Source organism: Sus scrofa, chromosome 6 (genome assembly GCF_000003025.6).
Source record: "Sus scrofa isolate TJ Tabasco breed Duroc chromosome 6, Sscrofa11.1, whole genome shotgun sequence".
Taxonomy (NCBI): domain Eukaryota; kingdom Metazoa; phylum Chordata; class Mammalia; order Artiodactyla; family Suidae; genus Sus; species Sus scrofa.
The window spans coordinates 158,143,539-158,169,593 of NC_010448.4; the positions used below are offsets into that span (position 1 = coordinate 158,143,539).

Below are 26,055 nucleotides of genomic sequence, written 5' to 3' on the forward strand. Positions count from 1 at the left end.
GGCTCCGTTTATGAGTGGCAGCGGCTTTAACCAATCACAATCAGGGCATCTTTGTCTTGCCCCACCCCCCAGACCTTCTTCCTTTCCCGCAGGTGGAACCCTGCCCGCTTCGCCGCGGGCGGGGGGGGAACCTGCATGATCCTCACCTGAGGGGAATCGCTGGAGGGTAGGTGAGTGGTTGTGATGGGGGCTGGGACGGGACTAGGAGAAGAGCTCCAGGACCTCAAACTCGAACTCAGGACAACCTTGATCTCTTACGGCAGTTGGAGTTTGGGCAGGGTACGTCCTTCTGAGCCTTAAAGTCCCTCGCTGTAAAAATAGTGATAGAAGTGCCTAAACTAGCGCAGCTGCGCAGCGTCCCGCACGTGGTGGGTTTCCTTTCCTCTCAACCACTTCTCACGATAAGCTTGAGCGTGGTCCTTGCACCGACCGCTTGTACTGCTCGCCTCCTCCCCAGCGCTGAAAGTGAGTTCCTTTCCTCCTCTTTCCTTGGAATTTCCTTTTGCGCCTCCTAGAAGCAGGATCAGAGGTACACCTGGAGGTGTACCCTGCTCTTTGAGCAACACGTGTTTATCAAATGACAAACTCTCAGGCACTGCTGAGCACCAGGTTTGCACTGGTGAATGAAACAGATGTGACGTAGACCTTATAGGTTAGTAGGCGATACAGACAGACAGCAAGTAAATAAATAGCAATTACAACACACACACTTCTTACCCCGTTTCCCTAGTTATTTTTCTCTTTCGCATTTAACACTAACGTGCCATGTTTTCCATTTTGATCTTGTGTAATGACTCTCCCACTAGAATATAAGCTCCATGAGTGCGCGGGTTTCAGATTCTTCACTGAAGCCTGCCTGTAGATCAGCGTCTGCCACAGACTCAATATGTGTTTAATGAATGAATAAATAATAATATGTGATTAATCAATAAGGTATTATTAATAATAAACATAGTACCTGCTAGAGAATGAGAAGGGGAAGGTTCAGCAGAGCTCAGAGAAGGTGACCTTGAAGCAGGGCCTGAGGGTGAGGAGCATCATCGCAGCAGAGGCAACAGCAGATGTCAGCGCCTGGCTTCTTACACTGAAAAGGCAGAAGGCTGAGAGAAGGCTTGTCTTTGAGAGGAAGCTGGACCTTTAAAATTCATGATTGACATGGCCAACTTCTCTACTAATTTCCAAACAGCCAGGGAAAGTGAGATTAGTAAAACATGGAGAAGATAAATTTAAGGCTGAGATGGATAAATAACCGCCTTGGAGTTCCCGTCATGGCTCAGTGGTTAACGAATCCGACTAGGAACCATGAGGTTGCAGGTTCGATCCCTGGCCTCACTCTGTGGGTTAAGGATCCGGTGTTGTGGTGAGCTGTGGTGTAGGTCACAGACGCGGCTTGGATCCTGCGTTGCTGTGGCTCTGGCTTAGGCTGGTGGCTACAGCTCCGATTCGACCCCTAGCCTGGGGATCCTCCATATGCTGCGGGAGTGGCCCTAGAAATGGCAAAAAGACAAAAATAAATAAATAAATAAATAAAATAATCGCCTTGGAGTTCCCATCATGGCTCAGTGGTTAACCAATCCGACTAGGAACCATGAGGTTGTAGGTTTGATCCCTGGCCTTGCTCAGTGGGTTAAGGATCTGGCATTGCCATGAGCTGTGGTGTAGGTCACAGACAAGGCTCAGATCCCAAGTTGCTGTGGCTCTGGCGTAGGCCGGTGGCTACAGCGCAGATTGGACCCCAAGCCTGGGAACCTCCATATGCCGTGGGAGCGGCCCAAGAAAAGGCAAAAAAAAAAAAAAAGAAAAGATAAATAACCGCCTTGCTGTACAACAGTTTACAGTTAACAGAGCTCCTTCACTTGTCTCACTTTATCTGTAAAATACCTCTTGGGAGTAAGAGATCAGCATAAAAAGAGCACCAGACCTCATTCACTCTTCATACAAACCTGGTACATAACACGCAAGAAAAATGAGATGAACTGCTGTGACACTGTGCCAGCCCACAAGCTCTATGCAGGTAGAGCCCATGTTTTATTTACCTCTGCTGTATCCCAGCACCTAGCACGGTGTCTGGCTCCCAAGCCGTATTTGTCAACTGAGTACTTAGCACTCACCTGAGCCTTCCATATGCCAGGCCTGTGCTTGGTGGTAGAATAAGGAAATAAGACACCATGTTTGCCCTCAAGGGGGTCTCAGCCTGCTAAATCTTCCCAAAATCATAGAACCAGGGGTTTTTTTCCTCTAGAGAGAAACTTTTCAGGAGTTCCCCTTGTGGCTCGGCAGGTTAAGAACCTGACATATCGCCCGTGAGGATGCAGGTTCAGTCCCTGGTGTCACTCAGTAGACTGAGGATCTGGCATTGCCGCAAGCTGCAGCATAGGTCGCCGATGGCGGTTCAGATCCAGTGTTGCTGTGGCTGTGGTACAGACCACAGCTGCAGCTCCAATTCGATCCCTAGCCCGGGAACTCCCATATGCTGCAGGTGAGGCCTTAAAAAGAGAAAAAAGAAATTTTTCCTCTATAAAAGAAGGATTTGTTGCACACAGAGGAACTGTCCTTCTAAAACCAATGATAGTAAGTGGTAAGAGAATTTGGACAAGTTCTGATCAAGAAGAGCATTGGGCACCAGGCAAAAGATTGGATTGTGTCGTAGGTGATGGGGAGCTGATAAAGATTACCAATCGGGGGAGAACTCTATTCAATGTCACCTAATAACCTATGATAGAAAAGAATGTGAAAAAGAACACATACATATACATAATGTATATATAACAATCACTTTGCTGTACACCTGAAACGAACACATTATAAATCAACTATACTTCAATTAAAACATAAAAAAGTGTAAAAAAAGAAATGAATTAAGTGATGCATCATATTGAAGTGATTCGTCTATAATAAAGAAGTAAATAAATTATCCCAATTTTTGAAAAAAGGTTGCTAAGCAGGGGACCGGCGTGATCAGAGCTGGTGGCAGGTTAGGGGAAACTGGAAGCCCATTGCTTGAGCCCATCAGAAGCTCCAGTATAAATGGCCATGAGAAGCAGGAAAAGGGGGACAGATCTTAACGGTTAGGACCTGTAAGAAGTGGTTGGTAACCAAGAAATGGGACTTCCCTGTCCTCCGGCAGACTTGGTGATTTGCTCCCCTGCTTTTCTACAGATGTGGCCCACGCCTTGATTCTAGCACTTAATGCACACACGAAGCTATGGGCCCCAGGGTGCTCATAAAAGCCAGTGACAGTGTGGCAACTGGGCCCCTAACCTGTGCTGGGAGTTGGAGATGAAGACACTCGCCTCTGCCCTCCAGAAGCTTGAGATCTAAGGAGAAAGAGCAGCCTGGAGACTTAAGAGATGAGCTCTGCATTCTGGCTTCCTGACCGGGCCTCCGTTTTCCCTGTTGGGAAATGAGGAAGAGCATGGCCCGCTTACATATGGCTGTCGGGAGGACTGAGTGAGGCGATGCCAAGTGCTTGGCACAGACTGGCCCAATAAATGACGTCTATTCTTATAACAGTTATTATCTGTTTCGTGGATGACTCTCCTCCAGGCCAGGAGTGCCTCCAGGACAGAGATGAGTGTCACTCACCTCATTGAGCAGCCTAAGTATCTAAGGCAGGAATGAATGGGAGAAAATCAAAGACTGGAGTTTTAGAGGAAACTGTATTTTAGAGGAGTGATATTTACATCAAATGATGGTCTGTGACATCAGACTTCTCCTAAGTTCTGTTTTCAGACACAAGGAAGGAAATACCCCTCTCTACTTTGATTTGCCTGTGGATTTTTTTTTTTTTTTTTTTTTTTTTTTTGTCTTTTTGGGGCCGCACCCACAGCATATGGAGTTTCCCAGGCTAGGGGTTGAATCAGAGGTGTAGCTGCCTACACCACAGCCACAGCAGCGTGGGGTTTGAGCCATGTCTGTGACCTACACCATGGCTCAGGGCAACACTGGATCCTTAACCCACTGAGTGAGGCCAGGGATCAAACCTGTGTCCTCACAGATAATAGTCAGATTCATTTCCACTGAGCCATGATGGGAACTCCTACCTGTGGAATTTTAAATGAGTAGTTTCCTTGCAGGTGAGATGACCAGGTCTATTTCTGTTATAAACTGTGAAGTTCCACATATAAATGCAGAGAACGTTGATAAACCCCAACCTGCCCTCACAGAAACATCTCAAAGTAAAATCATAGCCATTTATACTGTCCTTCCTGGAGTTCCCGTCATGGCTCAGTGGTTAACAAATCCGACTAGGAACCGTGAGGTTGTAGGTTCGATCCCTGGCCTTGCTCAGTGGGTTAAGGATCCAGCATTGCCATGAGCTGTGGTGTGGGTTGCAGATGTGGCTTGGATCCTGCGTTGCTGTGGCTCTGGCATAGGCTGGTGGCTACAGCTCCGATTAGACCCCTAGCCTAGGAACCTCCATATGCCGCAGGAGCCGCCCCAGAAAAGGCAAAAAGAAAAAAAAAAAAAAAAGAAAATATTCTGTCCTTCCTGATCTTTCAGACAGTGTTTGCCTAACAGTCCTGAAACCAAGATCCTTTCCTTCCTTCCTTCCTTTCATATAACATGCATATTTTAAAATATGCGCTCTGTTGGAATTCCTGCTGTGGCATAGTGGGTTAAGAATCTGATTGTAGCAGCTTGGGTTGAGGCTGCAGCTCAGATTCAATCCCTGGCCTGGGAACTTCCATATGCCGTGGGTGCGGCCAATTAAAAAATATATATGTGTGTGTGTGTACATATGTATTATGTATGTATATATATGCACACATTGCTGTTTCATAAAATAAATTAAAAACAGTTCTCTGCCCTCAAGGAGTCCACAGTCTCAATAGAGAAGGAAGACCTGTAAACATGCAATTTCTTAGAGTTCCTGTTGTGGCTCAGCAGTAGTGAACCTGACTAGTATCCATGAGGATGCGTGTTCGATCCCTGGCCTCGCTCAGTGGATTAAGGATCCAGCATTGCCATGAACTATGGTCAAGACATAGCTGGGATCCCGTGTTGCTGTGGCTGTGGAGTAAGGCCAGCAGATGCAGCTCCTATTCAGCCACTAGCCTGGGAACTTCCATATGCAGTGGGTATGGCCTTAAAAAGCAAAACAAAACAAAAAAAAACATGTAACTTCTGAACAGTGTGACCTACTGTAAGTTAGAGCTTCACTCACTTGAAGAGTATTTATTGAGCACCTAGATGACCAGGGCTGGACCAAGCGCCGTGAGTGAAGCAGGAAGCAGGAAGCCAAGCAGGCCTCTACAGACAGCTCCAGGCTGTACTCTTCCTCGACTCACTCGGTCTTTCCCTTGGTGTCAGCTACCCAGAGCTGCAGCTCCACACTCGGGTAACTAAACCTGCTTAATCCAACTGGCAGCTGGACTTTTCCCTTGGATGCTGCTTGGCACCCAGCATAACTCGTACTGAACTTAGCATCCCCCCCACTTCCTCTTTCCCCTAAAACTCAACCTCTCTTGGGTCCACTCTCCACCCAGGGATCCAAGCCAGACATCTGATGTCCCTTTAGTGTCCCTATCCCCCTCACCGGCTCACCTCACAGCCATCAGTCTCCGGGGCCTGTGAATTCCCACTTGAGTGTTTCTCTAGTTAATCCCTGTCCTCTCGTCCTCCCTGCAGCTGCCCTGGTCTAGGGCCTCATCCCCTCTCCCCTGGACCACCACAACCATCTCCTCCTTTCCTCTGGTTGAGGAGCAATATGCTCTGAAATTAGAGCCAAGTTAAAGTCCCAGTGCCATCACGTGGGCAGCGATGTGACCCCCGTTTTCCCATCCATAAAATGCCACCTCTAGTACTGGCTTTGTTGTACCCATGAGATGAGATGCAGCAGTTTGGTAGGTGACTCACCAACAAATGCTGAGTGAAAGAAACCAGACACAGAAGAATATATCCATATGGTTCTGTTTACATGAAGGTGAAAACTGGGCCAACCTGGACTGTAGCGGCTAGGGTTGCAGACAAAGGGGGCCCAGCTAAGGAGACGCAAGGGAATGATTATATCAAAAGTCAGGATGGTGGTTGGGGGGGACAGGGGTGTGATCAAGAAGGGACCAACCCTAACCCTAACCCTCACCCTCACCCTAACCCTAACCCTGTGGCTTCTGGGATGCTGGCAAGGGTCTTTTTACTTGAGTGAGTGCTGGTTACAAAGGGGTTCTTTTTTTTTATTTGTTTACAGTCGAACCTGTGGCATATGGAAGTTCCCAGGCTAGGGATCAAATCCAAGCTGCAGCTACTGGCCTATGCCACAGTCACAGCAACACATCTGTGACCTATGCCACACCTTGTGGCAACGCTGGATCCTTAAACCCACTGAGCGAGGCCAGGGATTGAACCCGCATCCTCATGGACACTATGTCGGGTTTTTAACCTGCTGAGCCACAGCAGAAACTCCACAAACGGGTTCTTGTATACCATTTACTTTATTTTTCATAATTATTAAACTGTACATAGGTGTTCCCGTTGTGGCACAGCATAAACAAATCCGACTAGGAACCATGAGGTCGTGGGTTCGATCCCTGGCCTCACTCAATGGGTTAAGAATCTGGCGTTGCCGTGAGCTGTGGTGTAGGTCACAGAGGCTGCTCGGATCTGGCATTGCTGTGGCTCTGGTGTAGGCCAGCGGCTACAGCTCCAATTGGACCCCTAGCCTGGGAACCTCCATATGCCGTGGGTGTCGCCCTAAAAAGACAAAAAATAAAATAAATTGTATGTAAATGTTTTACTTCATCGTTTGAAATATTTCAAGAATCCGATGAGATTTTCTTTGTCATCCTAATCCAGCACCCAGCCCCGGACGAGGTCACCGGTTGGAATTGCTGTGACCTGCCTGCCCGCCTCCCGCGCCAGGCAGCAGATCCCAGGGTGGGTTCACTCCATCCCCAGGGCTCGCACTGAGCTTGGTGCCTGCAGGCCTCAGGCAGAACGAGAGGAATAGGGGTGACCAGCGTATAGCCCCATGTTCTCCCTTTGCCCAGGGGGCAGGGCCTGGGCCTGCCCTGGGAAGAGCGCCCAGGTGTCGCTTCCCAGCCTGACCAAGACCCACTGACGGGTGATGGCCGAGAGGGAGGAAGACGAGGAGGAAGCCTGGCTGCAGCTCCGGCCGGTGGAGCCCTTGCCCTCCCAGTGCTGCGGCAGTGGCTGCTCGCCCTGTGTGTTCGACCTCTACCAGCGGGACCTGGCAAGGTGGGAGGCAGCCCGAGCCAGCAAGGACAGGAGCCTGCTGAGAGGGAGCACGTCCCAGGTGAGGGAGAGCTACACCTCAGACCCGAGGGCCAGGTGGCCGCCTCTTCCGGGCCTCAGCCCTGTACCGTGTACCTGCTCGAGGAAGCTTTCTCTGATCCTGCACAGCAGAGAGAAGAGCGTGGGCTTAATAGAAGCAGATGGATCGGGTTCAAAGCCTGGCCTTGCGATGGTGGGCAGGGGGTGAGGGGTGATCCCAGGAACTGGGTGTGGGCATTTTACAGGAGAGGGAGATCTATGAGTTGTGGCATTCAGAGAAGACTTCCTGGAGGAGGTGTGGGTGGGTGGAATAGTAAGGAAAGTAGGCTGAGTCTTAGAAGACATGGTGGAATAGTAAGGAAAGTAGGCTGAGTCTTAGAAGACATGAATTTGAGTCCCTGCTTGTGGTGTGACAAATAAGTCTCTACCACTCAGGCCTCTGTTCCCCCACATAGAAAATAAGGATGTCGGATTAAATAATCTTTAAGATCCCAACAATTCCTAAATTTTGCACATCTGGATTTTAGCAGGTTTGAAGAGCGGTCGGGTCTTTCATACACGGCAGATGAGTGTTCCGGATAGAGGGCACAGCTTGAGCAAATAAAGACTCACAGATTGGAGGCAGCAAGGTATCCTTGGGGGTACAGAGAAAAGTCTGGCGTCTGATGCCCAGGAGCTAAAATGAGACTTGGGGCCGATCCACAGGGCCCTTGACCATTCAGCTAAGGAGCTTGTACTTTATCCTGGGGCTGAGGGAAACCATGCAAGGCTTCAGCGCAGGATGAGCCCGACGTAAAGAGCTCTGGCATTCGCAGAGCATGAAGGGAAGTACGCTATTATACAGGAAGCTTATCAACCGCGGTGGCCTCTCCTTGGGGGCAGGATGCTCCTGCCTCGTGAGTCTCATTCTAGCTGTTGAATCTTTTCCTCTTGCAGAGCTGCCCCTCCGAGCTGAACCCGGAGACCTTCATGGCCTTTCGCATCAGTGCCGTGGACAGGCTCTCTAAGGACACCTACCTAGTCCGGTTCGCGCTACCTGGAAACAGCCAGCTTGGCTTGCGACCTGGCCAGCACCTCATCCTACGGTACACGCAGGCAGCAGGAGGACCAAGCTTTGCAGCCGTGCTCTGCCAGGTGCTGGCTGCATGGTCTAGGGCAACTTGCTTCACCTTCCTTAAACCTCCATCATCTTCAAAATAAACATAGTAATGCATGCATGACTCAGGGGGTTCTTGGGATTGAACTAGATAATGCAGTCGCATAAATAACACCAATAACAGCAAACATTTTTATAGCACTTACTATCCAAGGCACAGTTCTGTGTGCTTCTATGTATGACCTCATTTATTCCTCACAAAATCCTGTACGGCAGGCACTGTTCCCGTACCGGAGAGGAAACCAAAGTCAGAGAGGTTGAGTAACTTGCCCAAGGTCACACAGTTCAGAAATGCTGGAGCCAGGATTTTGAAGGCCAGCAGTGTGGCTCCAGAGCTTGTGCTACTAACCTCATACAATTAGCACCAGCTGATAAAAAGGACACTGTCATTACGAATAAGGGACTCAGTGTCACATAGTTAAGAAGGATTCCGACCCAGACAGCCACCTGCCTCCTGAGTTACTCCCTTCATCCTCTGAACTTCTTTCTTCCTCCTGGATTTCTTTTGCACTCTCCTCCCACCTCAATCCCCACCTCCATCTACCCAGGGACAAGACCCTTTGGGACCCCCAGATGGAGGTGTCTGCCAGGCAGTCGACTCTGGGTCTGAAGCCCAGCGGAGAGATCTGAGGTGCAGACACGGATCTGGGAATCATCCAGCTGTATCCTTATACTCGGATGGCGTTTGGGAGCCTATGTGGCATGGAAAGAGGGAAGGAGATAGGACCGAACCTGGCAATTCCAGCATTTTACACTACCGGCAAGAGGAGGCAGAGCCAAAAAGGAGACAGAAGGTGTAGTCAGAGGACAAGGAAGTGGGTTGATGATCCAGCTTGTCTCTGTAGCATTGCCAGTTCGATCCCTGGCCCAGCGAAGTAGCTTAAGGATGCAGCGTTACTGCAGCTGTGGGGAGGGTCACAGGTGCAGTTCAGATTCGATCCCTGGCCCAGGAACATCCATATGCTGTGGGTGCAGCTGAAAAAAGGCCAGGGGTGGGGTGGAGGGGATGAAAACGGGAGAAAGCTTCTTACTGGTCATACTCTGGTCACTTGCCTCGCCCTGACCCCTGGTGTTTGTGCCCAGTTCGTTCTGGCCTGTGACCTGGCTAATGATCCATAAAGGGGCCACAGGACAGGTCAGAGCCCCAAGCAACCCTCCATCCCATAAGTCAGGGAGGCACATGGAGTTCTTTTGCTGTACAGTGGGTTAAGGATCCAGCATCCTCACTGCTGTGGATCGGGTTTGATCCCTGCCCTGGGAACTTCCATATGCCGCAGGCACGGCCAGAAACAAACAAATATAAGTCAGGGATGCCCTGAACTCCCTGCCTCTAGGCCGGGCCCTCTCCTCCATCCTGTCACTCCACTGACGTTCTAACACACGCCACTGACCCTGTTGCTCCCTGTTCAAACCCCTGCTGGTGCTCCAGGATGCCTCCCCAGGGACATGCTGACCCAAGGCCCTCCCCTTGCCCCTTCTTCCAGCCCCAAGATCCACTCACCAGTTCCAGGCTTGCCCTGCATTATCCTACTTCAGAGCTTTTGCCCAGGCTGTTCCTCTGTCCGGAGTTACGTTCCTTCCCGTCCCTGTTTTGACCCATCAGGAGCCTGCTCATCTTTAACACCCAGCTCAAGGAGGCCTTCTGAGTGTTCCCAGATGAGAGCGCATGTCAGTTTCCCCTCTGTCGTGGCAAATGTCACAGGGTCCTTTCCATCCAAGCCATGCCCTATGTTCTGTGTGTTATTTCCTTGCTTGTTCTACCAGCATGTATTGAATATTTTTGCCCAGCTTTTGATGCATTCAGACAGGTCTTTTTAATCTTTGCATACCTCAAAGAAGGAAATTTTGTGCGTAGTAGGACTTGAGAGAGGAATGCTTAGAGGCTCCAGGGAAGCTCAGAGGAGGAGCGGTAAGGAACCAGGCTCTGGAGGCAGACTGAGCGCTGGGTGAATTCTAGCTCTGTGACCTCAGGCAGGTGACATCCCTTCTCTAAGCCTTGGTTTCTTCACTTGAGTTATTGTTTGAATTAAATGAGATACTGCATATAATGTGCTTGGTGCATCATAGAATTTGATACAACTGGCTGCTAGTATTATTACTCGAGATTATCCTCCTGGCCACTTGTTGGTAATACTGTGGGGAGGATTCATGCAGGGGGTCAGGCTTTGGACTAGGGCACCTTTGAGGGTCCTTTCCATTCCAGTGCTCCTGGCATACAGTAACATTTGATGGTGTTAATTACAGTTGTTTTTATCTTTTTTCTTTTTTTTTTTTTTTTTTTGGTCTTTTTAGGACTGCACCCATGCCATATGGAGGTTCGCAGGCTAGGGCTCAAATCGGAGCTACAGCTGTGGACCTAAATCACAGGCACAGCAACGCCGGATCCAAGCCGTGTCTGCAGCCTACACCACAGCTCACAGCAACGCCAGATCCTTAATCCACTGAGCAAGGCCAGGGATCAAACCTGCATCCTCATGGATGCTAGTCAGATTCCTTTCCACTGAGCCACAACATGGGAACTCCTGTTTTTATCTTGATCGTTCTATGGTTGAGGAGAGGTCAGGAAAAGTCACAGCAAAGTCCTAAAACAGCTCACATCATCAGTGTACTTTCTGAGGCACGCTCTCCTCTGTAATCCCAATGGAACCACACAGAAGCGGTGGCAGAAGGATTAAATGACCTGCCCCAGGTCTCACAGCCAGCACATGGCGGTGGGGGAGCCCAGTGCTCTTTTATTCTGCTTCACCTTGCCTGCCCTTCAGTGAGGACCACTGGAGGGGAACTGGGCCCCCACCTTTACTTCCACCACCTGACCCAGCCTAGGTACTATAAGGGTTTGTTGAATGACTAGCTGACTGCCTGACTGAGTGCTTCTCTTCCCCAGAGGGACAGTAGATGACTTAGAAATTCAGAGAGCCTATACACCCATCAGCCCTGCCAACACAGAAGGATACTTTGAAGTTTTAATCAAGGTAAGCCGACTCACACGGATGCGCTAAGATGCCGTCGACTGGCCCTCCATTTGTCAGCTTGGTGGGCGTGGAGCAGTTCCCTCATGATGTGGGAAAAATCCGTATTCACATGGGAGGAGCCTGGCTTGGGGGGGAGAGTGGGGACAGTGAAGGGGGGGGCTGGGGATTGCTGCTGGGCCACCAACAGAGGGCATGTTCTGGACAGATTTTATGAAAAAGTGGCCTGGACTGAGAAAGGTAAAGCTGTTCCTCCTACCTTCTTACTTATCGATGGAGAGTGAGCCCTGAGCCAGGGAGAGGGGGACCAGGTCACTCGCACCTGCTGTGTGCAGAGTCAGACACGGTGCCACCCGCAGACAGAGGCGGACTGGGACAGTACGATGTGATAGATGCTGTGACACGAGGCCTCAACCCAACTCAGGGCGTGGGCACTGCAGAGAAGGCAGGCTGGACTTCCTCACAGAAGCTGTGTGTTAAGCTGTATGTTTAAGCACAGGAAGGAGAAGGCAGTTCTGCGGGGAAGGAATGGCGTGTCCAATGGCAAAGGAGGCATGACTTGGGGAACTGCCAGTCATTTGTCCTGGCACAGACAGGGGGGTGTGTGCAGGCAAAAGATGGGGCATAGAGGACCTAACTAACCTGAAATCCCCTCATCAGGGGGTCAGCGGGGTCCGAGGCATTTGAGTTGGGACTTGAAGGAGTACAAGTTAGCAGGGGCAGCACTGATGTCCAGGGGGGACAGATAATCAATGCCGGGTCTTGTGGGAACTGTACCCAGTCTGAGTGGCGGGAGGAGAGGTGCTTGTGGGGGCAGCTGAGGTAGGTGGGGAAATTGGCAGAGGTGAGATGGACGAAGCGGGCTGAATGCAAAATCCCCCAGAGTCCAAAGGACTAGGCAACGAATGAACAAGTAGTATGAAGGGGAGTTCCCGTTGCGGCTCAGTGGTTAATGGACCTGGCTAGTATCCATGAGGATGTGGGTTTGATCCCTGGCCTCACTCAGTGGGTTAAGGATCCGGCGTTGCCATGAGCTGTGGTGTAGGTCACAGTTGCTGCTCGGATCTGGCATTGCTATGGCTGTAGCGTAGGCCAGCAGCTGTAGCTCCAATTAGACCCCTAGCCAGGGAACCTCCATATGCTGCAGGTGCAGCCCTAAAAAGCAAAATAAAGAAAGAAAGAAAGAATTCATGGGGTCCAATTACATGCAAAAATAATTGGGCTGAACTCCATGAAATTGCTGACACTCTAATTTTTTGGCTGCTCCTACGGCATGCAGAAGTTCCAGGCCTGGGTTCAAACCTGAGCCATAGCAGTGGCAATGCTGGGTCCTTAACCACTAGACCACCAGCAAACTCTGTATAAGATTTTTGACCTATAGAAAATAGCAGTTTCATATGGGTAGCTGAATACATAGTTCCGGATCATTTCCCAAACAGAAATCTGGGGAATACTTATATTTAAGAACAGTTTTCACATCCTTTATCTCTCTTGTAAGACAGACATTAGCCCCATTTCACTGCTAAGCAAACTGAGGCCCCAGAGGGGCCTGAGGCGCCACAGGAGGTAAGAAGTGCAGCTAGTGGATGAGCCCTGGCCTCCTGACTCCAAGATGCCAGCAGCATCTCTGACTCCTGCCTTCCTGCCTGCCTTCAGCTCGAGTATTTATTCCCTCACACATAAGCTTGGATGGGATCCCTTCTTCACGCAACGGCAACTGTTTGTCTGGGAGATTCCACAAATCCTCTCCAAATGGCCCGCTTCCCCAAGCTGCTTGTCGGGGTGTGTTTCTATTGAAAGGATAAGCCTGAAGACAATTCTTCAGGGCAGCTGGATCTCTCCCAGCTGCAAGGCTGATTCCTCCTTCGTTTAATGGAAAGCCTCTCTTTAGAGAGATGCTTAATTACCCCTAAGCCGCTGGCTGGGATGAGCTGGAAATGTCTTCAGATTGGGAAGGCAGGCAGGTTTTGTAAGGTTTACCCTCCCATTGGATGGGAAGGAGGAACCCCCATTTCTCAGGCACCTTCTAGGCACCAGGAACTGCTTCTGGCTCTTCACTGTCATTGTCTCGTTTTAACCTCATAACCACGCTACAGAGTAGATCGTATTATCCCCACTTGACAGATGAAGAAACTGAAGCACAGAGGGAGATGACGTCATTGTCCCAAGGCCCCTGAGTATCATGATTCCAAGTGGAAGAACAGCAGTTCAGCGTCAGGTCTGTTTAACAAGTGTGCCTTGAGTCTTTCACTCCATGCCAGGCTTTGTGTGGGTGCTGGAGGCTCAGAAGGACCCTGCCTTTCCCTTTGAGTGCTGTCTGTGCCCTAGGGCTCTAAGCCCACCCCTGAGTCTGTGCCTGGGGCCAGAAAACAAGGTGTGCTCTCAAATCTAGCCCCTAGCAAGTGAGGAGAAAGACTGACGCTTCCTGCCCAGGCTCTTCCAAGTAAGCTGAGGATTATCCTTGCTTTATACATGTGGTGCCTGATGAAAGCTGGATGGGAGTTCCCCTCGTGGCTCAGAGGAAACGAATCTGACGAGTATCCATGAGGATGTGGGTCAATCCCCGGCCTCACTCAGTGGGTCGGGGATCCGGCGTTTCCAGGAGCTGTGGTGCAGGTCAGCAACTGCAGCTCTGATCTGACCCTTAGCCTGGAAACTTCCATATGCTGCCGGTGTGGCCCTAAAAAGATGGGGGGGGGCGGGAAACAGGGGTGGTACGAGCAGTGGCTGTGGGTGCTAAAAAGCGTGTCTAGTGACCAAAGCCTCTCCTTCAAGCTTGGTTATAATTTCTCCAAACACCCTTCCAGTCCTGTGTCTCAGGGCCTCCCTCTACCCCTACCCTGTCATGTCCACTTGCTCTTCCCAAAACATGACCTGGGCTGTCCTACCCCTGAGCACACCACACCTGATGCTCAGAATTCTCTGTGCTCCTGCTCCCATCCCCAGGGAGTTTGATCCTACCCAGTCTTCAAGGTCCAGTTCAAGGGCTCCTTCCTCCAGGAAGCTATCCTTGGCTCAACTCTGTTGAAAGTGACTGTACCTCCTCAGGGCTCTCCCAGCACTTCATCCGTCTCACAAGGGATTACCTCCTTTCTACCTTGTGTGTTGTCTGAGACTTAGGCTCCTCTTAGTTTGTGAGCTCCTTAAGGGGAGGGCCTGAATCTGGGTTGATTCGTTCGTTCACTCAGATCGTTACTAAGTCCTTTCCGTGGTCCAGGCACTGGCTAGCTTCATGGAGCTTGAGGTCCAGCTGTCTCTCCTGCATCCCCAGCATGGGATGCAGTGCCTGGCACAGAGTGGGTGGCCATCCAGGAAGTGCAGACTGCCCTTCCCCCATGGAGGAATCCCTTCCACAACCTTCATTTTTTTCATCCAACCAAGAGTCTTGAACAAAAAGAGTCTTGGTTGGATGAAATTGAGAGATCGCAAATGAGTGGCCTACAGACTGACTCTGTCCTATACATAGATTTGGTTTTGGTCTGCACAAAGTTTTTGTTTTTGTTTTGTCTTTTTGCCTTTTCTAGGGCTGCTAGCACGGCGTATGGAGATTCCCAGGCTAGGGGTCTAATCGGAGCTGTAGCCGCCAGCCTACGCCACAGCCACAGCAACGTGGGATCCGAGCCGCGTCTGCGACCTACACCACAGCTCACGGCAATGCCGGATCCTTAACCCACTGAGCGAGGCCAGGGATGGAACCCGCAACCTCATGGTTCCTAGTCAGATTCGTTAACCACTGTGCCATGACGGGAACTCCACAATGTTTTAAATTAAAATTAATTTGAATTGATTTGCTGATGTTTCAAAAACGAGATTTTTTCCCCCCTTTTTTTTTTTTGTTGTTGTCTTTTTAGGACTGCACCCACAGCATATGGAGGTTCCCAGGATAGGGGTTGAATCAGAGCCTACGCCACAGCCACAGCAATGCTATATCTGAGCAGCCTCTGCAACCTACACCACAGCTCATGGCAATGCCAGATCCTTAACCCCCTGAGCAAGGCCAACCTGCGTCCTCAGGGATGCTAGTCAGATTCGTTTCCGCTGAGCCGTGAGAGGAACTCTGAGATTTTTTTCCCTTAAAATCTGAACTTCCCACCCCTGTTAGAAAGGCAGAAGATTTGGCATCATTGGCTGCAGGGAGTGTGTACTGGAATTTGCAGCGTGGCTTCCTCCTTTAGAAAGTGTATTCACTCACCAGTTTACCACAGTCCCCACCACTCACTCTTGTCTCCCGAACTCTGAGTATTAGTTGCCATTAATTATCTCATACGTTCTTTTATTTTTAGTTTTTATTGAAGTATATAGTTGATTTACAGTGTTTTCAGATGTATATAGCAAAGTAATTCAGTTACAATATATAGATATAGATACATATTCTTTTCTGGATTTTTTTCCATTACGAGCTAATATAAGATATTGAATAGGCGTTCCCGCAGTGGCACGGTGGGTTAGAGATCTGGCTTGTCTCTGTGGAGGCAGTGGTTCAATCCCCAGCCCAGCAAAGTGAGTTAAGGATCCAGTGTTGCTGCACCTATGGGTAGGCTGCAGATGCAGCTTGGATTCGATCCCTGGAACTTCCATATGCTGCAGGTACAGCCAAAAAAAGAAAAAGAACAAAAAGATATTGACTATAGCCCCCAGGGCTATACATGAGATCCTTATTGTTGACCGATTTTATATACAGCGGTATGTATCTTGTTGATCCTAAATTCCAAAGTTACCCCTTTCCCGCCTTTCTCCTTTGGTGACGGTAAATTTGTTTTCTACGTCTGTGAGTCTTTCTGTTCTGTAAATAAGTTCATTCGTACCATATTTTAGATTTCACATGTAAGGGACAGCATGAGATATTTGTCTTGGTCTGACTTCACTTCACTTAGTATGATAATCTCTGGTCCACCCATGTTGCTGCAAATGGCACCATGATGTTCTTTTTTTACGGCTAATATCCACTGTACCGCGTCTTCTTCATCCAGTCTTCTGTTGATGGACATCGAGGTCGCCTCTATGTCGTGGCTGTCATACGTGGTTTGCACACAGTTAGGTTACCTGCGTGGCCCTGTAGTTACTTGGCTTGAGACCTCTGTAGTTAAGGCCATAGGTCCTATGGATTCGTATCCCAGTCTTAGCATTTACCTTCCGTATAAGTTTCTGGGTCTCATCTGAAAACGGGGAATGACAGAACCAATTTTGTGGATGTGTGGGAGGATTCAATGAGGAAACACGTGTAATGCCCTGAGCGTGCAGCAAGGGCTCCCCTTCCATGGCTGATGTCGTCTGTAGTGGCAGCGTGTGCCCGTCCCAGTGAGATCTGCCTTTGCTTGCTCCCAGTGCTACCAGACTGGGCTGATGTCCCAGTGCGTTAAGTCCTGGCGAGTAGGAGACGCGGCTTTCTGGCGAGGACCTTTTGGAAGCTTCTGCTATAAACCAAACCAGGTCAGTACCCGCCGTATGTCCTCGGGAACCCCCTCCCAGCTTAGCTTCCAGGACTGCGGTATTCACTTTCAGCCCATAGACTCTCACTGTGTCATTCGTCTGGAGGCCAAACCTAATCCCAAGGGTATCCTTGGGGCTGCTCTTAGGAGGAGATGGAATAGGCACCAAGAAACAAAACTGCCTGCCCATTGCTGGAGAAATTCAGACTATGAGCTTGGTATTTAGGGCCCTTATTCCATCTGACCCTCAGATCACTTTCTGGCTTCACATGCTATTTAAAGACTCTAAAGACCATTTTCTAAATATACCCTGTGGCTTGCTGCTTGGGATCCCCTGCTTCCCAGCCCAGAGGCCCTTCCCCTCATCTTCACAGCATGTTCAAATCCTTCCCTGACAGTCCCAGGAAGAATCAGTAATTTCTCACCAGTTGGTGCATATCTGGAAAGCAGTTTTTTGTGGTTTTGGTTTTTTTTGGTATTTTTTGTCTTTTTGTCTTTTTAGGGCTGCACCTGCGGCATATGGAGGTTCCCAGGCTAGGGGTCTAATTGGAGCTACAGCTGCCAGCCTACGCCACAGCCACAGCAACACCAGATCCAAGCTGCGTCTGTGACCTACACCGAAGCTCACAGCAACACCGGATCCTTAACCCACTGAATGAGGCCAGGGATCAAACCTGCCCCCTCATGGTTCCCAGTCGGATCCATTTCCGCTGCACCAGGACAGGAGTTCCTGGAAAGCAGTTTGTAGCAGGAGCCTGGGGAAGGTTCGAATCCTTGATTCTGATTCTACTCTGACGTCTGCCCTTTGGGAAGGATCCAGAATGCCACCTCTTGCACATGTTCATTGCAACATTACTTCCAATAGCAAGAAGTTGGAGACAACTGAATATCCAACAACAGAACAGTTAAGTACACTGGGTCACGGCTAATTGACAGACTGTTATGCTAGATTTTACAATTATGGTTATATGTGAGGTGATATGCTTATGCTATTAGATCAAGCGACAAACACTAGGCAAAAACTGAATATATAGCAAGTTGGGAAACTAAGTGAAATTGCACAGAAAAATATTTTTTTTAAAGCAATAAAATACTAACAGCTCTAGGATGTGGAATTATGGGTGATTTTTATTTACATCACTATATTTTCCAAATTATCCACAACAAATACCTATTACCTTTATAATTAGGAAAACAAAGCAAAACAAACAAATGGAAAAGACTGAATCATTCTTCCTCTCCATTCTTTTTGTATAATTTAAGAATAGCTTTGATTGGAGTTCCCGTTGTGGCTCAGAGGAAACGAATCAGACTAGTATCCATGAGCACACGAGTTTGATCCCTGGCCTTGCTCCGTGGGTCAGTGATCCGGCGTTTCTGTGAGCTTTGGTGTAGGTTTCAGACGCAGCACGGTTCCCGCGTTAATGTGGCTGTGGTATAGGCCGGTGGGTATAGCTCCGATTCAACCCCTAGCCTGGGAATTTCCATATGCACGGGTGCAGCCCTAAAAAGCAAAAAATAAAAATAAATGAAAATAGCTTTTATTGTTATTTTCCTTATTACAAATTCAATATCTATTTATCACCCCCCCCAAATCAGCAGATATAAAGAGGCCAAAAGAAGAAATAAAAAATACCTGCAGTGAACTTCCCATCATGGCTCAGAGGAAACAAATCTGACTAGGAACCATGAGGATGCAGGTTTGATCCCTGGCTTCGCTCAGTGGGTTGAGGATCTGGCATTGCTGTGAGGTCACAAATGCAGCTCAGATCTGGCGTTGCTGTGGCTGTGGTATAGGTCACAGATGCAGCTCCTAATGGACCCCTAGCCTGGGACCCTCCATGTGCTGGAGGTGTGGCCTTAAAAAAAAAAAAAAAAAAAAAAATGAAACCTACAGGCTATCAACCTGAACACACTAGTCTTACTGCCTTGACGTGTATCCTTCCAAATCCTCTTCCACACATGGGTGTGTAAACCAGTACACACACATTTATATATAGAATAATGAATGTCAAACGCACCTCCTATGTGCCCGGCTTTGGTTTTAGCACTTGCCATGTAGCGACTCATTTAATCTTCACACCAGCTCTTATTTAACCCTCACAACAGCTCTTAGGTACCGCTACCCCCATTTTAGAAATGTGAGGTGTGCCTCTTTTCCAGCGTTCTCCTAGCACTAGCCATGTGCAGCCTTGCATTTTAGCTGAGGGCAGGCCTGAGAGCAGGGACTGGGAATTGTCCCTGTTTCCTCCTGACCTGGGGGAGGGGGGCACCTGACGAGTGTGATCTTGACCCCCTTTTCTGGGTGGAGCCTCCTGGTGCCCAGTGTATGCCGCCCCTCTGCATCCACAGGGCCTGTTGGAAAGCCCTCCACTTCCTGTCTGGGAGGGTGTAGGGCTGGGCCATGAGGGCAAAGACATGGCATCTCACACAGTAACATGTGGCCCCTGAAACTGTGGCTAAGGCTTGGCTCTGTTACGGTGAGGATGCTGGGATGCAGCCCCAGTCTTGCCACTCTGCAGCCACCTGCATTGCAGCCGGAGCACATTAGCATCTGTCCTGCGTTCCCTCCATAGGCATTCAAGGGTATTCACCCAGGGCCAGGCCTGTGCTGGACCTGGGGGCCCGGAGATGGGTCCCATGAGTCCCCTGTCCTCAGAAGCTCACAGTCCGAAGGGGAGACAGACATACAAATAGATGACAACAATGCTGTGGCCAGGGCGAGGGGGCATGCACAGGGGGCTGTGGGAACGCAGGAAGGACCCCTCTCCTGACCCTGCCTCGGGGAAGGCTCCCCAGGGCAGAGCCTGAGCAGTGATGGCAGGAGGAGGGGGAGGAGGGCAGACTCTGCCTGGGAGGCTGGGCGGGCGCAAACATAGGACAGGATGAGGGACCAGGAGCAGGGGCACAGCGAAGGGAAGGAATTCAATTGTACTAGGCCCCAGGCCCTGTCCCAGGCACTATGTATGTCCTACTTTAATCCTCACGGCAGTTCTGAGATAGGTGCTACTCTAGGGGGGTGCTGTTATCATCACCATCATCATCATCATTTCTTTTTAGGGCCACACCTGTGACATACGGAGGTTCCCAGGCTGGGGGCCGAATCAGAGCTGCAGCCGCCAGCCTACACCACAGCCACAGCAACACCAGATCCAGGCCGCATCTGCAACCTACACCACAGCTCACAGCAACACTGGATACTTAATCCACTGAGCAAGGCCAAGGATCAAGCCTGCATCCTCACGGACACCAGTCAGGTTCTCAACCTGCTGGACCACAGCGGAAAATCCCATAGGGAGGTGCTATTATTATTATTATTATTATATATACATATATATATTTTTTTGTCTTTTTGCCTTTTCTAGGGCCGCTCCCGCGGCATATGGAGGTTCCCAGGCTAGAGGTCTAATCGGAGCTATAGCTGCCGGCCTATGCCACAGCCACAGCAACGCGGGATCCAAGCGGGAGTCTGCGACCTACCCCACAGCTCACGGCAACACTGGATCCTTAACCCACTGAGTGAGGCCAGGGATGGAACCTGCAACCTCATGGTTCCTAGTCAGATTCATTAACCTCTGCGCCACATCGGGAACTCTCAGGGAGGTGCTATTATTTTTAACAAGTGAAGAAACCAAGGCTCAGGGAGGTGACAGAACTTGCCCAGATGGCTAGGGATTTAGCCCCAGATCTACATGACTCCTGACAGCACTAGGGTGGTGTGCAGTGGCTGTCGCTAATGCTAGTGACAGCTGCATTCACAGAGGCCTAATCTCTAGAATGAAGGAGGTGAATACCTCACTGCATGGGTCACGCACTAACCTTCAAGGCACTGACCTTGGAGGCCTAGAGCTAGGAAATGGGTTCAGCGAGGGGGAGCTGATAGAACAAGGGCCTCCTGGGAACTCACTTTCATTGCCTGGGTCTCTGTGTCAGCGCTGTGCCTAGCATCTCATTTAGGCTAGAGAAGAGCAGGCTGGGTCCAAGCCAGGGCCCTCAGATCTCTGCAGGGCTTCCCTGGGGCAGAAGCAGCAGAGGCAGAGGGCAGGGCTGGGCTGGGGGTGGTGGGCAAAGCTTTAGTGGGAGCAGATTTCCGCTCAGCGTGAAGTGGTCAGCCCTCCCTGGCAAGGGGGGGTCAGCCTCTAATAGAGCATACTGCCTTAGGCCGTGGTGGGCTACCTGTGCGCAAAAGTGTGTAAGCAGGTCCTGTGGGGATGCTTAAGAAGGAAGCCAAGCCAGCTGCAGGTGTTAGGAAACTTTATGGACAATTATGTTCCCTGTCAGCCTCCGGATTCCATGATTTCTGTCCTATAGACCTTATGAGCTACAGCCTTTCTCAAACAAGGATGGCTTCCCGGGGGAGGTGGAGAGGGGCACTCAGATGGGAGCTGGGGAGACACCCAGGAAGCCATGCAAGCAAGCCCAAGAAAAGACCCCAGAGCGGGTGGGTGGGGTGAGACCTCCCCTCAACCCACCCCTGTCCTGTACCGTCCTGTTCCCCAGTACGGTGAGCTCCTCATGCTGGCTGCAGGCACCGGCCTGGCCCCCATGGTGCCCATCCTGCAGAGCATCACAGACAACGCCGAGGATGAGACCTTTGTCACCCTGGTCGGCTGCTTCAAGACCTTTGAGGGCATCTACCTGAAAGCCTTCCTCCAGGAGCAGGCCCGTTTCTGGAACGTCCGCACCTTCTTTGTCCTCAGCCAGGTGAGCCCAGGGGGGTGACCTTCTTCCCTGATTGAGACTCCGCTGTCCCCTCGCCCCCATCCTGAGGACCTGCTGTGGGCTCTCTGCTCCCCGCGCCCTGATAGAAGCCCCAGCATGTGCCTGGCATGCTTATTATGCGCATGAGGAAACTGATGCGCAGAGGGAAGGCGCCAGCCCCTGCTGTGCTGCCAAATGGGCGGAGGCCAGGATTTGAGCCCGAGGCTGTCTGATTCCACAGCGCCTGCTCTAACGCGCCATGCGTTGCTGCCTGCCGTCAACCAGCTGGCATCATCCATTGTGCGGGCAGGGGACCGGGTTGTGGACTCAGTGGGCCAGGCACAGACGGCCTCTGGTTGTGACAGCTCCTCGAGGCAGGGACCATGTGTCTGGATCACCACGCTCTCTGCTTCACACAGTGCCAGGCACGGAGTGGGCGCTCACCCCATTAATGGCTGGGGAAGTAAGCTGGATCCGAGCTCACTGCATGCTTTACCGTGTTACTTTGTCCCTGCGTGGGAGCAAACCCTCCCGTTACAGCTGCTCCAGTTGGAAGCAGCTGTGCCTCCTGAGCCCTCTTCCCTCCTGGATCCCTGCATCCTCATGGATACTAGTTGGGTTCTTTATTTTATTTTAATTTTTTGGCTTTTTAGGGCTGCACCCGAGGCATATGGAAGTTCCCAAGGAGGGGTTGAATCGGAGTTTCAGCTGCTGGCCTACACCACAGCTACAGCAACACGGGATCCAAGCCAAATCTGCCACCTACACCACAGCTCATGGCAATGCCAGATGGCTGACCCACTGAGCGAGGCCAGGGATCGAACTCAAAGCCTCATGGATACTAGTCGGATTCGTTTCCACTGCGCTGTAACAGAAACTCCACTGGTTGGGTTCTTAACCTGCTGAGCCACAACGGGAACTCCCACATATATGTTATACTTCAATAAAATGTTTACTTAAAAGAAATGCATTGTGGAGTTCCCGTCGTGGCTCAGCGGTAACGAATCCAACTAGTATCCATGAGGATGTGGGTTCAATCCCTGGCCTTGCTCGGTGGGTTAGGGATCCAGCATTGCTGTGAGCTGTGGTGTAGGTCACAGACGTGGTTCAGATCTGGCATGACTGCTGTGGTGTAGACTGGCAGCTGCAGCTTTTTTTTTTTTTTTTTTTTTTTGGTCTTTTTTGGTCTTTTTTGCTATTTCTTGGGCTGCTGCCACAGCATTTGGAGGTTCCCAGGCTAGGGGTCGAATCGGAGCTGTAGCTGCTGGCCTATGCCAGAGCCACAGCAACGCGGGATCCGAGCCGAATCTGCAACCTACACCACAGCTCACGGCAATGCCGGATCGTTAACCCACTGAGCAAGGGCAGGGACCGAACCTGCAACCTCATGGTTCCTAGTCGGACTCGTTAACCACTGCGCCACGACGGGAACTCCCCAGCTGCAGCTTTGATTTGATTCCCTAGCCTGGGAACCTCTATATGGTTGGTGTGGCCCTAAAAAGGAAAAAGAAAAAGAAAAAAGACAAAGAAATGTATTGTGTACCCCGAGGGTGCTCCCTCCTCCCTGTGCCTCCCTGTGGTGGAGGATAACACCCACCCACGGGCCTTTGGGAGGGTGGTCCGAGTCCCGGGGCGAGGAAGTGCGGGCTCGTGGTGGGGCTGGGCGGAGGTTGCCCTCCCCATCTGCCTCCATTTCCTTGTTTGGCAGAGAGGAGCTGACTGTGACGTGTGCGGGCCCCAGTAGTCACCCCCACTGTTTCTCATCACTCATCCCAGGAGAATTCCCCGGAGCAGCTTCCCTGGAGTTACCGGGACAAGACCCGCTTTGGCCGCCTGGGCCAGGACCTGGTTGACGAGCTAGTGGGCTCCTGTCGGAGAAAGCCGTTTGCCTTGGTCTGTGGCTCAGCTGAGTTCACCCAGGACGTGGCCAGGTGCTTGCTGAGCGCGGGCCTGGCCGAGGACGCCTACTTCCTCTTCTAGGCCTGGCCTCGCTTCTAAAGCGCAGCTTCTGGCGCTGGGACGCAGGAAGGGGCACAGACTGGAATCCAGAGACCTGCATGCAAGACCACTGCTGACTCTCCGGGTGACCCGGGCCCGTCTTTACCTCTGCATGCCTCCTTTTCTCATCTACCCCACGAGGGTACTGACCCCCTTGGGCAGGCATCCTGCTGGGTGGAGGGAGGTGGGAGATCATGCCTGTGGGAGCCCGGGGAGGAGAGGACCCAGCTAGGAGTCAGGGAGGACCTCCCCGACCCCAGAGCGAGCCAGGTGTGGGCTAAGTTGGCAGGAGAACGGATGGAGGGAGCTTCCTGGTTCCTCAGGTCCCCTGGGGCCCTGCCCTGTCAGGCCCGTGCCACAGCCTGCTTTCCCTGGAGACTGCATCTCTTGTGGCCTCAGGGCTGGCTCCCAAGAGCTGCTCCCCGCCTGTTTAAGGAAGGACCGCAGGGGCGAGCTCTTTGGAGGAGGAACTCGCCAATGTTGTTCCTCCAGCGCCGCCGCGAGCCTGACCCGATGGAAGTCCTGGGTTCTGTGACCTGACCTTGTCTCAGAACAAGGTGGGGCCCTAGATTATCTTTATGTTGTTTCGGCCCCAGGCCTTTCCTGCTGCAGAGGCTCAGTCTCCCTCCCCTGGCTCCAGCCCAGCCCAGAGTCCTTTCCCCAGCAAAAGAGGCCCTGAAAGCAGATGCCCCTCCCTCCCGCAGGCAGCCAGCTCAGCCGAGCCTTCAGCACCCTGGTGACAGTTGCTATGGAGATCTAAAGATAGAGCAGGAGTCAGGAGACCTGGGTCCTTCTTCCTGCTCTGCCCACCTAGCTGCTGCAGATTCGGATCCACCCACCCCTCCCCTTCAGACCCCACCCTCTCCATTCTGCACAGGGCATGCCCTCCCCAGGGAACTCGGCACTCCTGGGCATCACACCGCAGTTAAAGAATTCTGCTTTTTGCAGCCTGGGCTCCAGTGTGCGGCACCAGCTCAGGCTGGCTACAGGCAGTCCCAGGACCAGAATATTAAGCCATGGGATCACGGAATCAGAGAACCATAGAACTGCAGAGTTAGAATTTTGCAGTCAGAGACTCACAGTCCTCATCATAGCAGAGATTAAAGCTCAGGGCTTCAAAAAGCATCCTGTCAATCAGACTCATTGTAGCCAGGAGGCCACATGACCTGCCCAAGGTAAAGCAGTTCATGACAGGGCCAGTGTTAGATGCCAGATCTCTAGTGTCAGCCCTGATTTCGGAATGTTCTCGGTGATTTTTAAACTGGGCTCTGCAGGACACTATGGTTCCACGCATGGTGGCCCAGAAGGGATGGCCAGCTGGGATCGCCAGGCCTCCCTTCAACCAGCGCAGTTCTGTTTTTACCCCTTTTATATCTGGGCGCTTGGTGTCATTTTCATTTGTGAAACAGGGTTTTCCCGCACTGCCTAAAACGTTGTAACAAATCTCTGCACTGTGCCATCGTCAATAAATAATCATGACACGCCGTTGGGGGATGGTGCTAAAGGTTTCCAACCACGTCTCACGGGCAGAATTCCATGGTCAGATGGAGGCGGGGAATACTGCCCTTGACCTTCGTCAAGAAGCATGTGCCCATGAGCATATTTAAGGCTCTGCAAAGTCCAGTGGCGAAGAAACATTTTTTCATTGTGTTAACCCAGAGGTTCCCAAGCTTATTTAACTAGAGAGCACTGGGAGACCAGCAGTCCATGGACCACGCTTCAGGAAATGCTGGTCTGTTACAAAGCTCTTATCAACTCAACACAGCGTAATGAGTGGGAAGGCCGTTCCTGGAGTGGCAGGGGTCCCAAGCAGGAACTGTGGCCTTTCTGGTGACTTGAGCAAGATACTTTTTCTCTCTCGGGGCCTCAGAAATCTGGGCATCTTCCTCAATCTTTCCCCTCCTTCAGTGAAAAGGTGCTATTGAGTCTACGCACAAATACTCCTAGAGGGCCTGTTAGGTGCCAGGCTCTGTTCTAGGCACAGAGGAAACAGCTGAACAAGGCAGATGCTGTCCTGGGAAGCCCCATCTGGGGAGCTTAGAATTCAACGAGGAAGGCGGAAATTAAAGTTGTAATTCTAAAAGGGATGAGTGTGGAGTTTCCACTGTGGTTCATCCGAAACAAACCTGACTAGTATCCATGAGGATGCAGGTTCCATCCTTGGCCCTGCTCAGTGGGTTAAGGATCCAGCGTTGCTGTGGCTGTGGTATAGGCTGGCAACTACAGCTCCAATTCGATCCCTAGCCTGGAAATTTCCATATGCCATGGATGTGGCCCTAAAAAAGAAGAAAAAAAGGGGGTGGGTGGGGGGATGAGTGGGCTGAAAGGGGAAGTACGGAGTGTTAGGAGAACGGATGGCCAGGGCTTTAGCTTGGCCTATGGGAGGCCAGGACAGACCACTGCACTGAGGGTGGAGGCCTCAAAGCGACACTGTTGCTCATAGTTAGGGGCCTGGAGCTGTTCTCGTGGGGCAGTTCTCGTGTGTCTCTCTTTGGCCTATTTTAGATATGGATGTTTAACTATCAGCCAAGGCCCCTCAGTGATAACCAACAGCCCCACTTGTTCTAGA

At 51.0% G+C, this 26,055-nt stretch overlaps 1 protein-coding gene across 6 annotated transcripts; it reads left to right on the forward strand.

Moving 5' to 3' along the window:
- On the forward strand, positions 59 to 24,971 carry LOC100622386 (NADH-cytochrome b5 reductase-like). Of its 6 annotated transcripts, none has more exons than XM_021096598.1 (7): positions 60 to 170; positions 6,796 to 7,255; positions 8,170 to 8,318; positions 11,274 to 11,361; positions 16,684 to 16,788; positions 21,288 to 21,491; positions 23,265 to 24,971. In XM_021096598.1, the coding sequence occupies exons 2-7, from the start codon at positions 7,067 to 7,069 to the stop codon at positions 23,466 to 23,468; spliced, it is 939 nt and encodes a 312-aa protein (XP_020952257.1). In that variant the 5' UTR covers positions 60 to 170; positions 6,796 to 7,066; the 3' UTR covers positions 23,469 to 24,971. The 6 variants fall into 6 exon arrangements, with proteins under 6 accessions (XP_020952261.1, XP_020952257.1, XP_020952262.1 ...); XM_021096603.1 differs by having other exon boundaries at positions 23,197 to 23,327; XM_021096599.1 differs by having other exon boundaries at positions 64 to 166.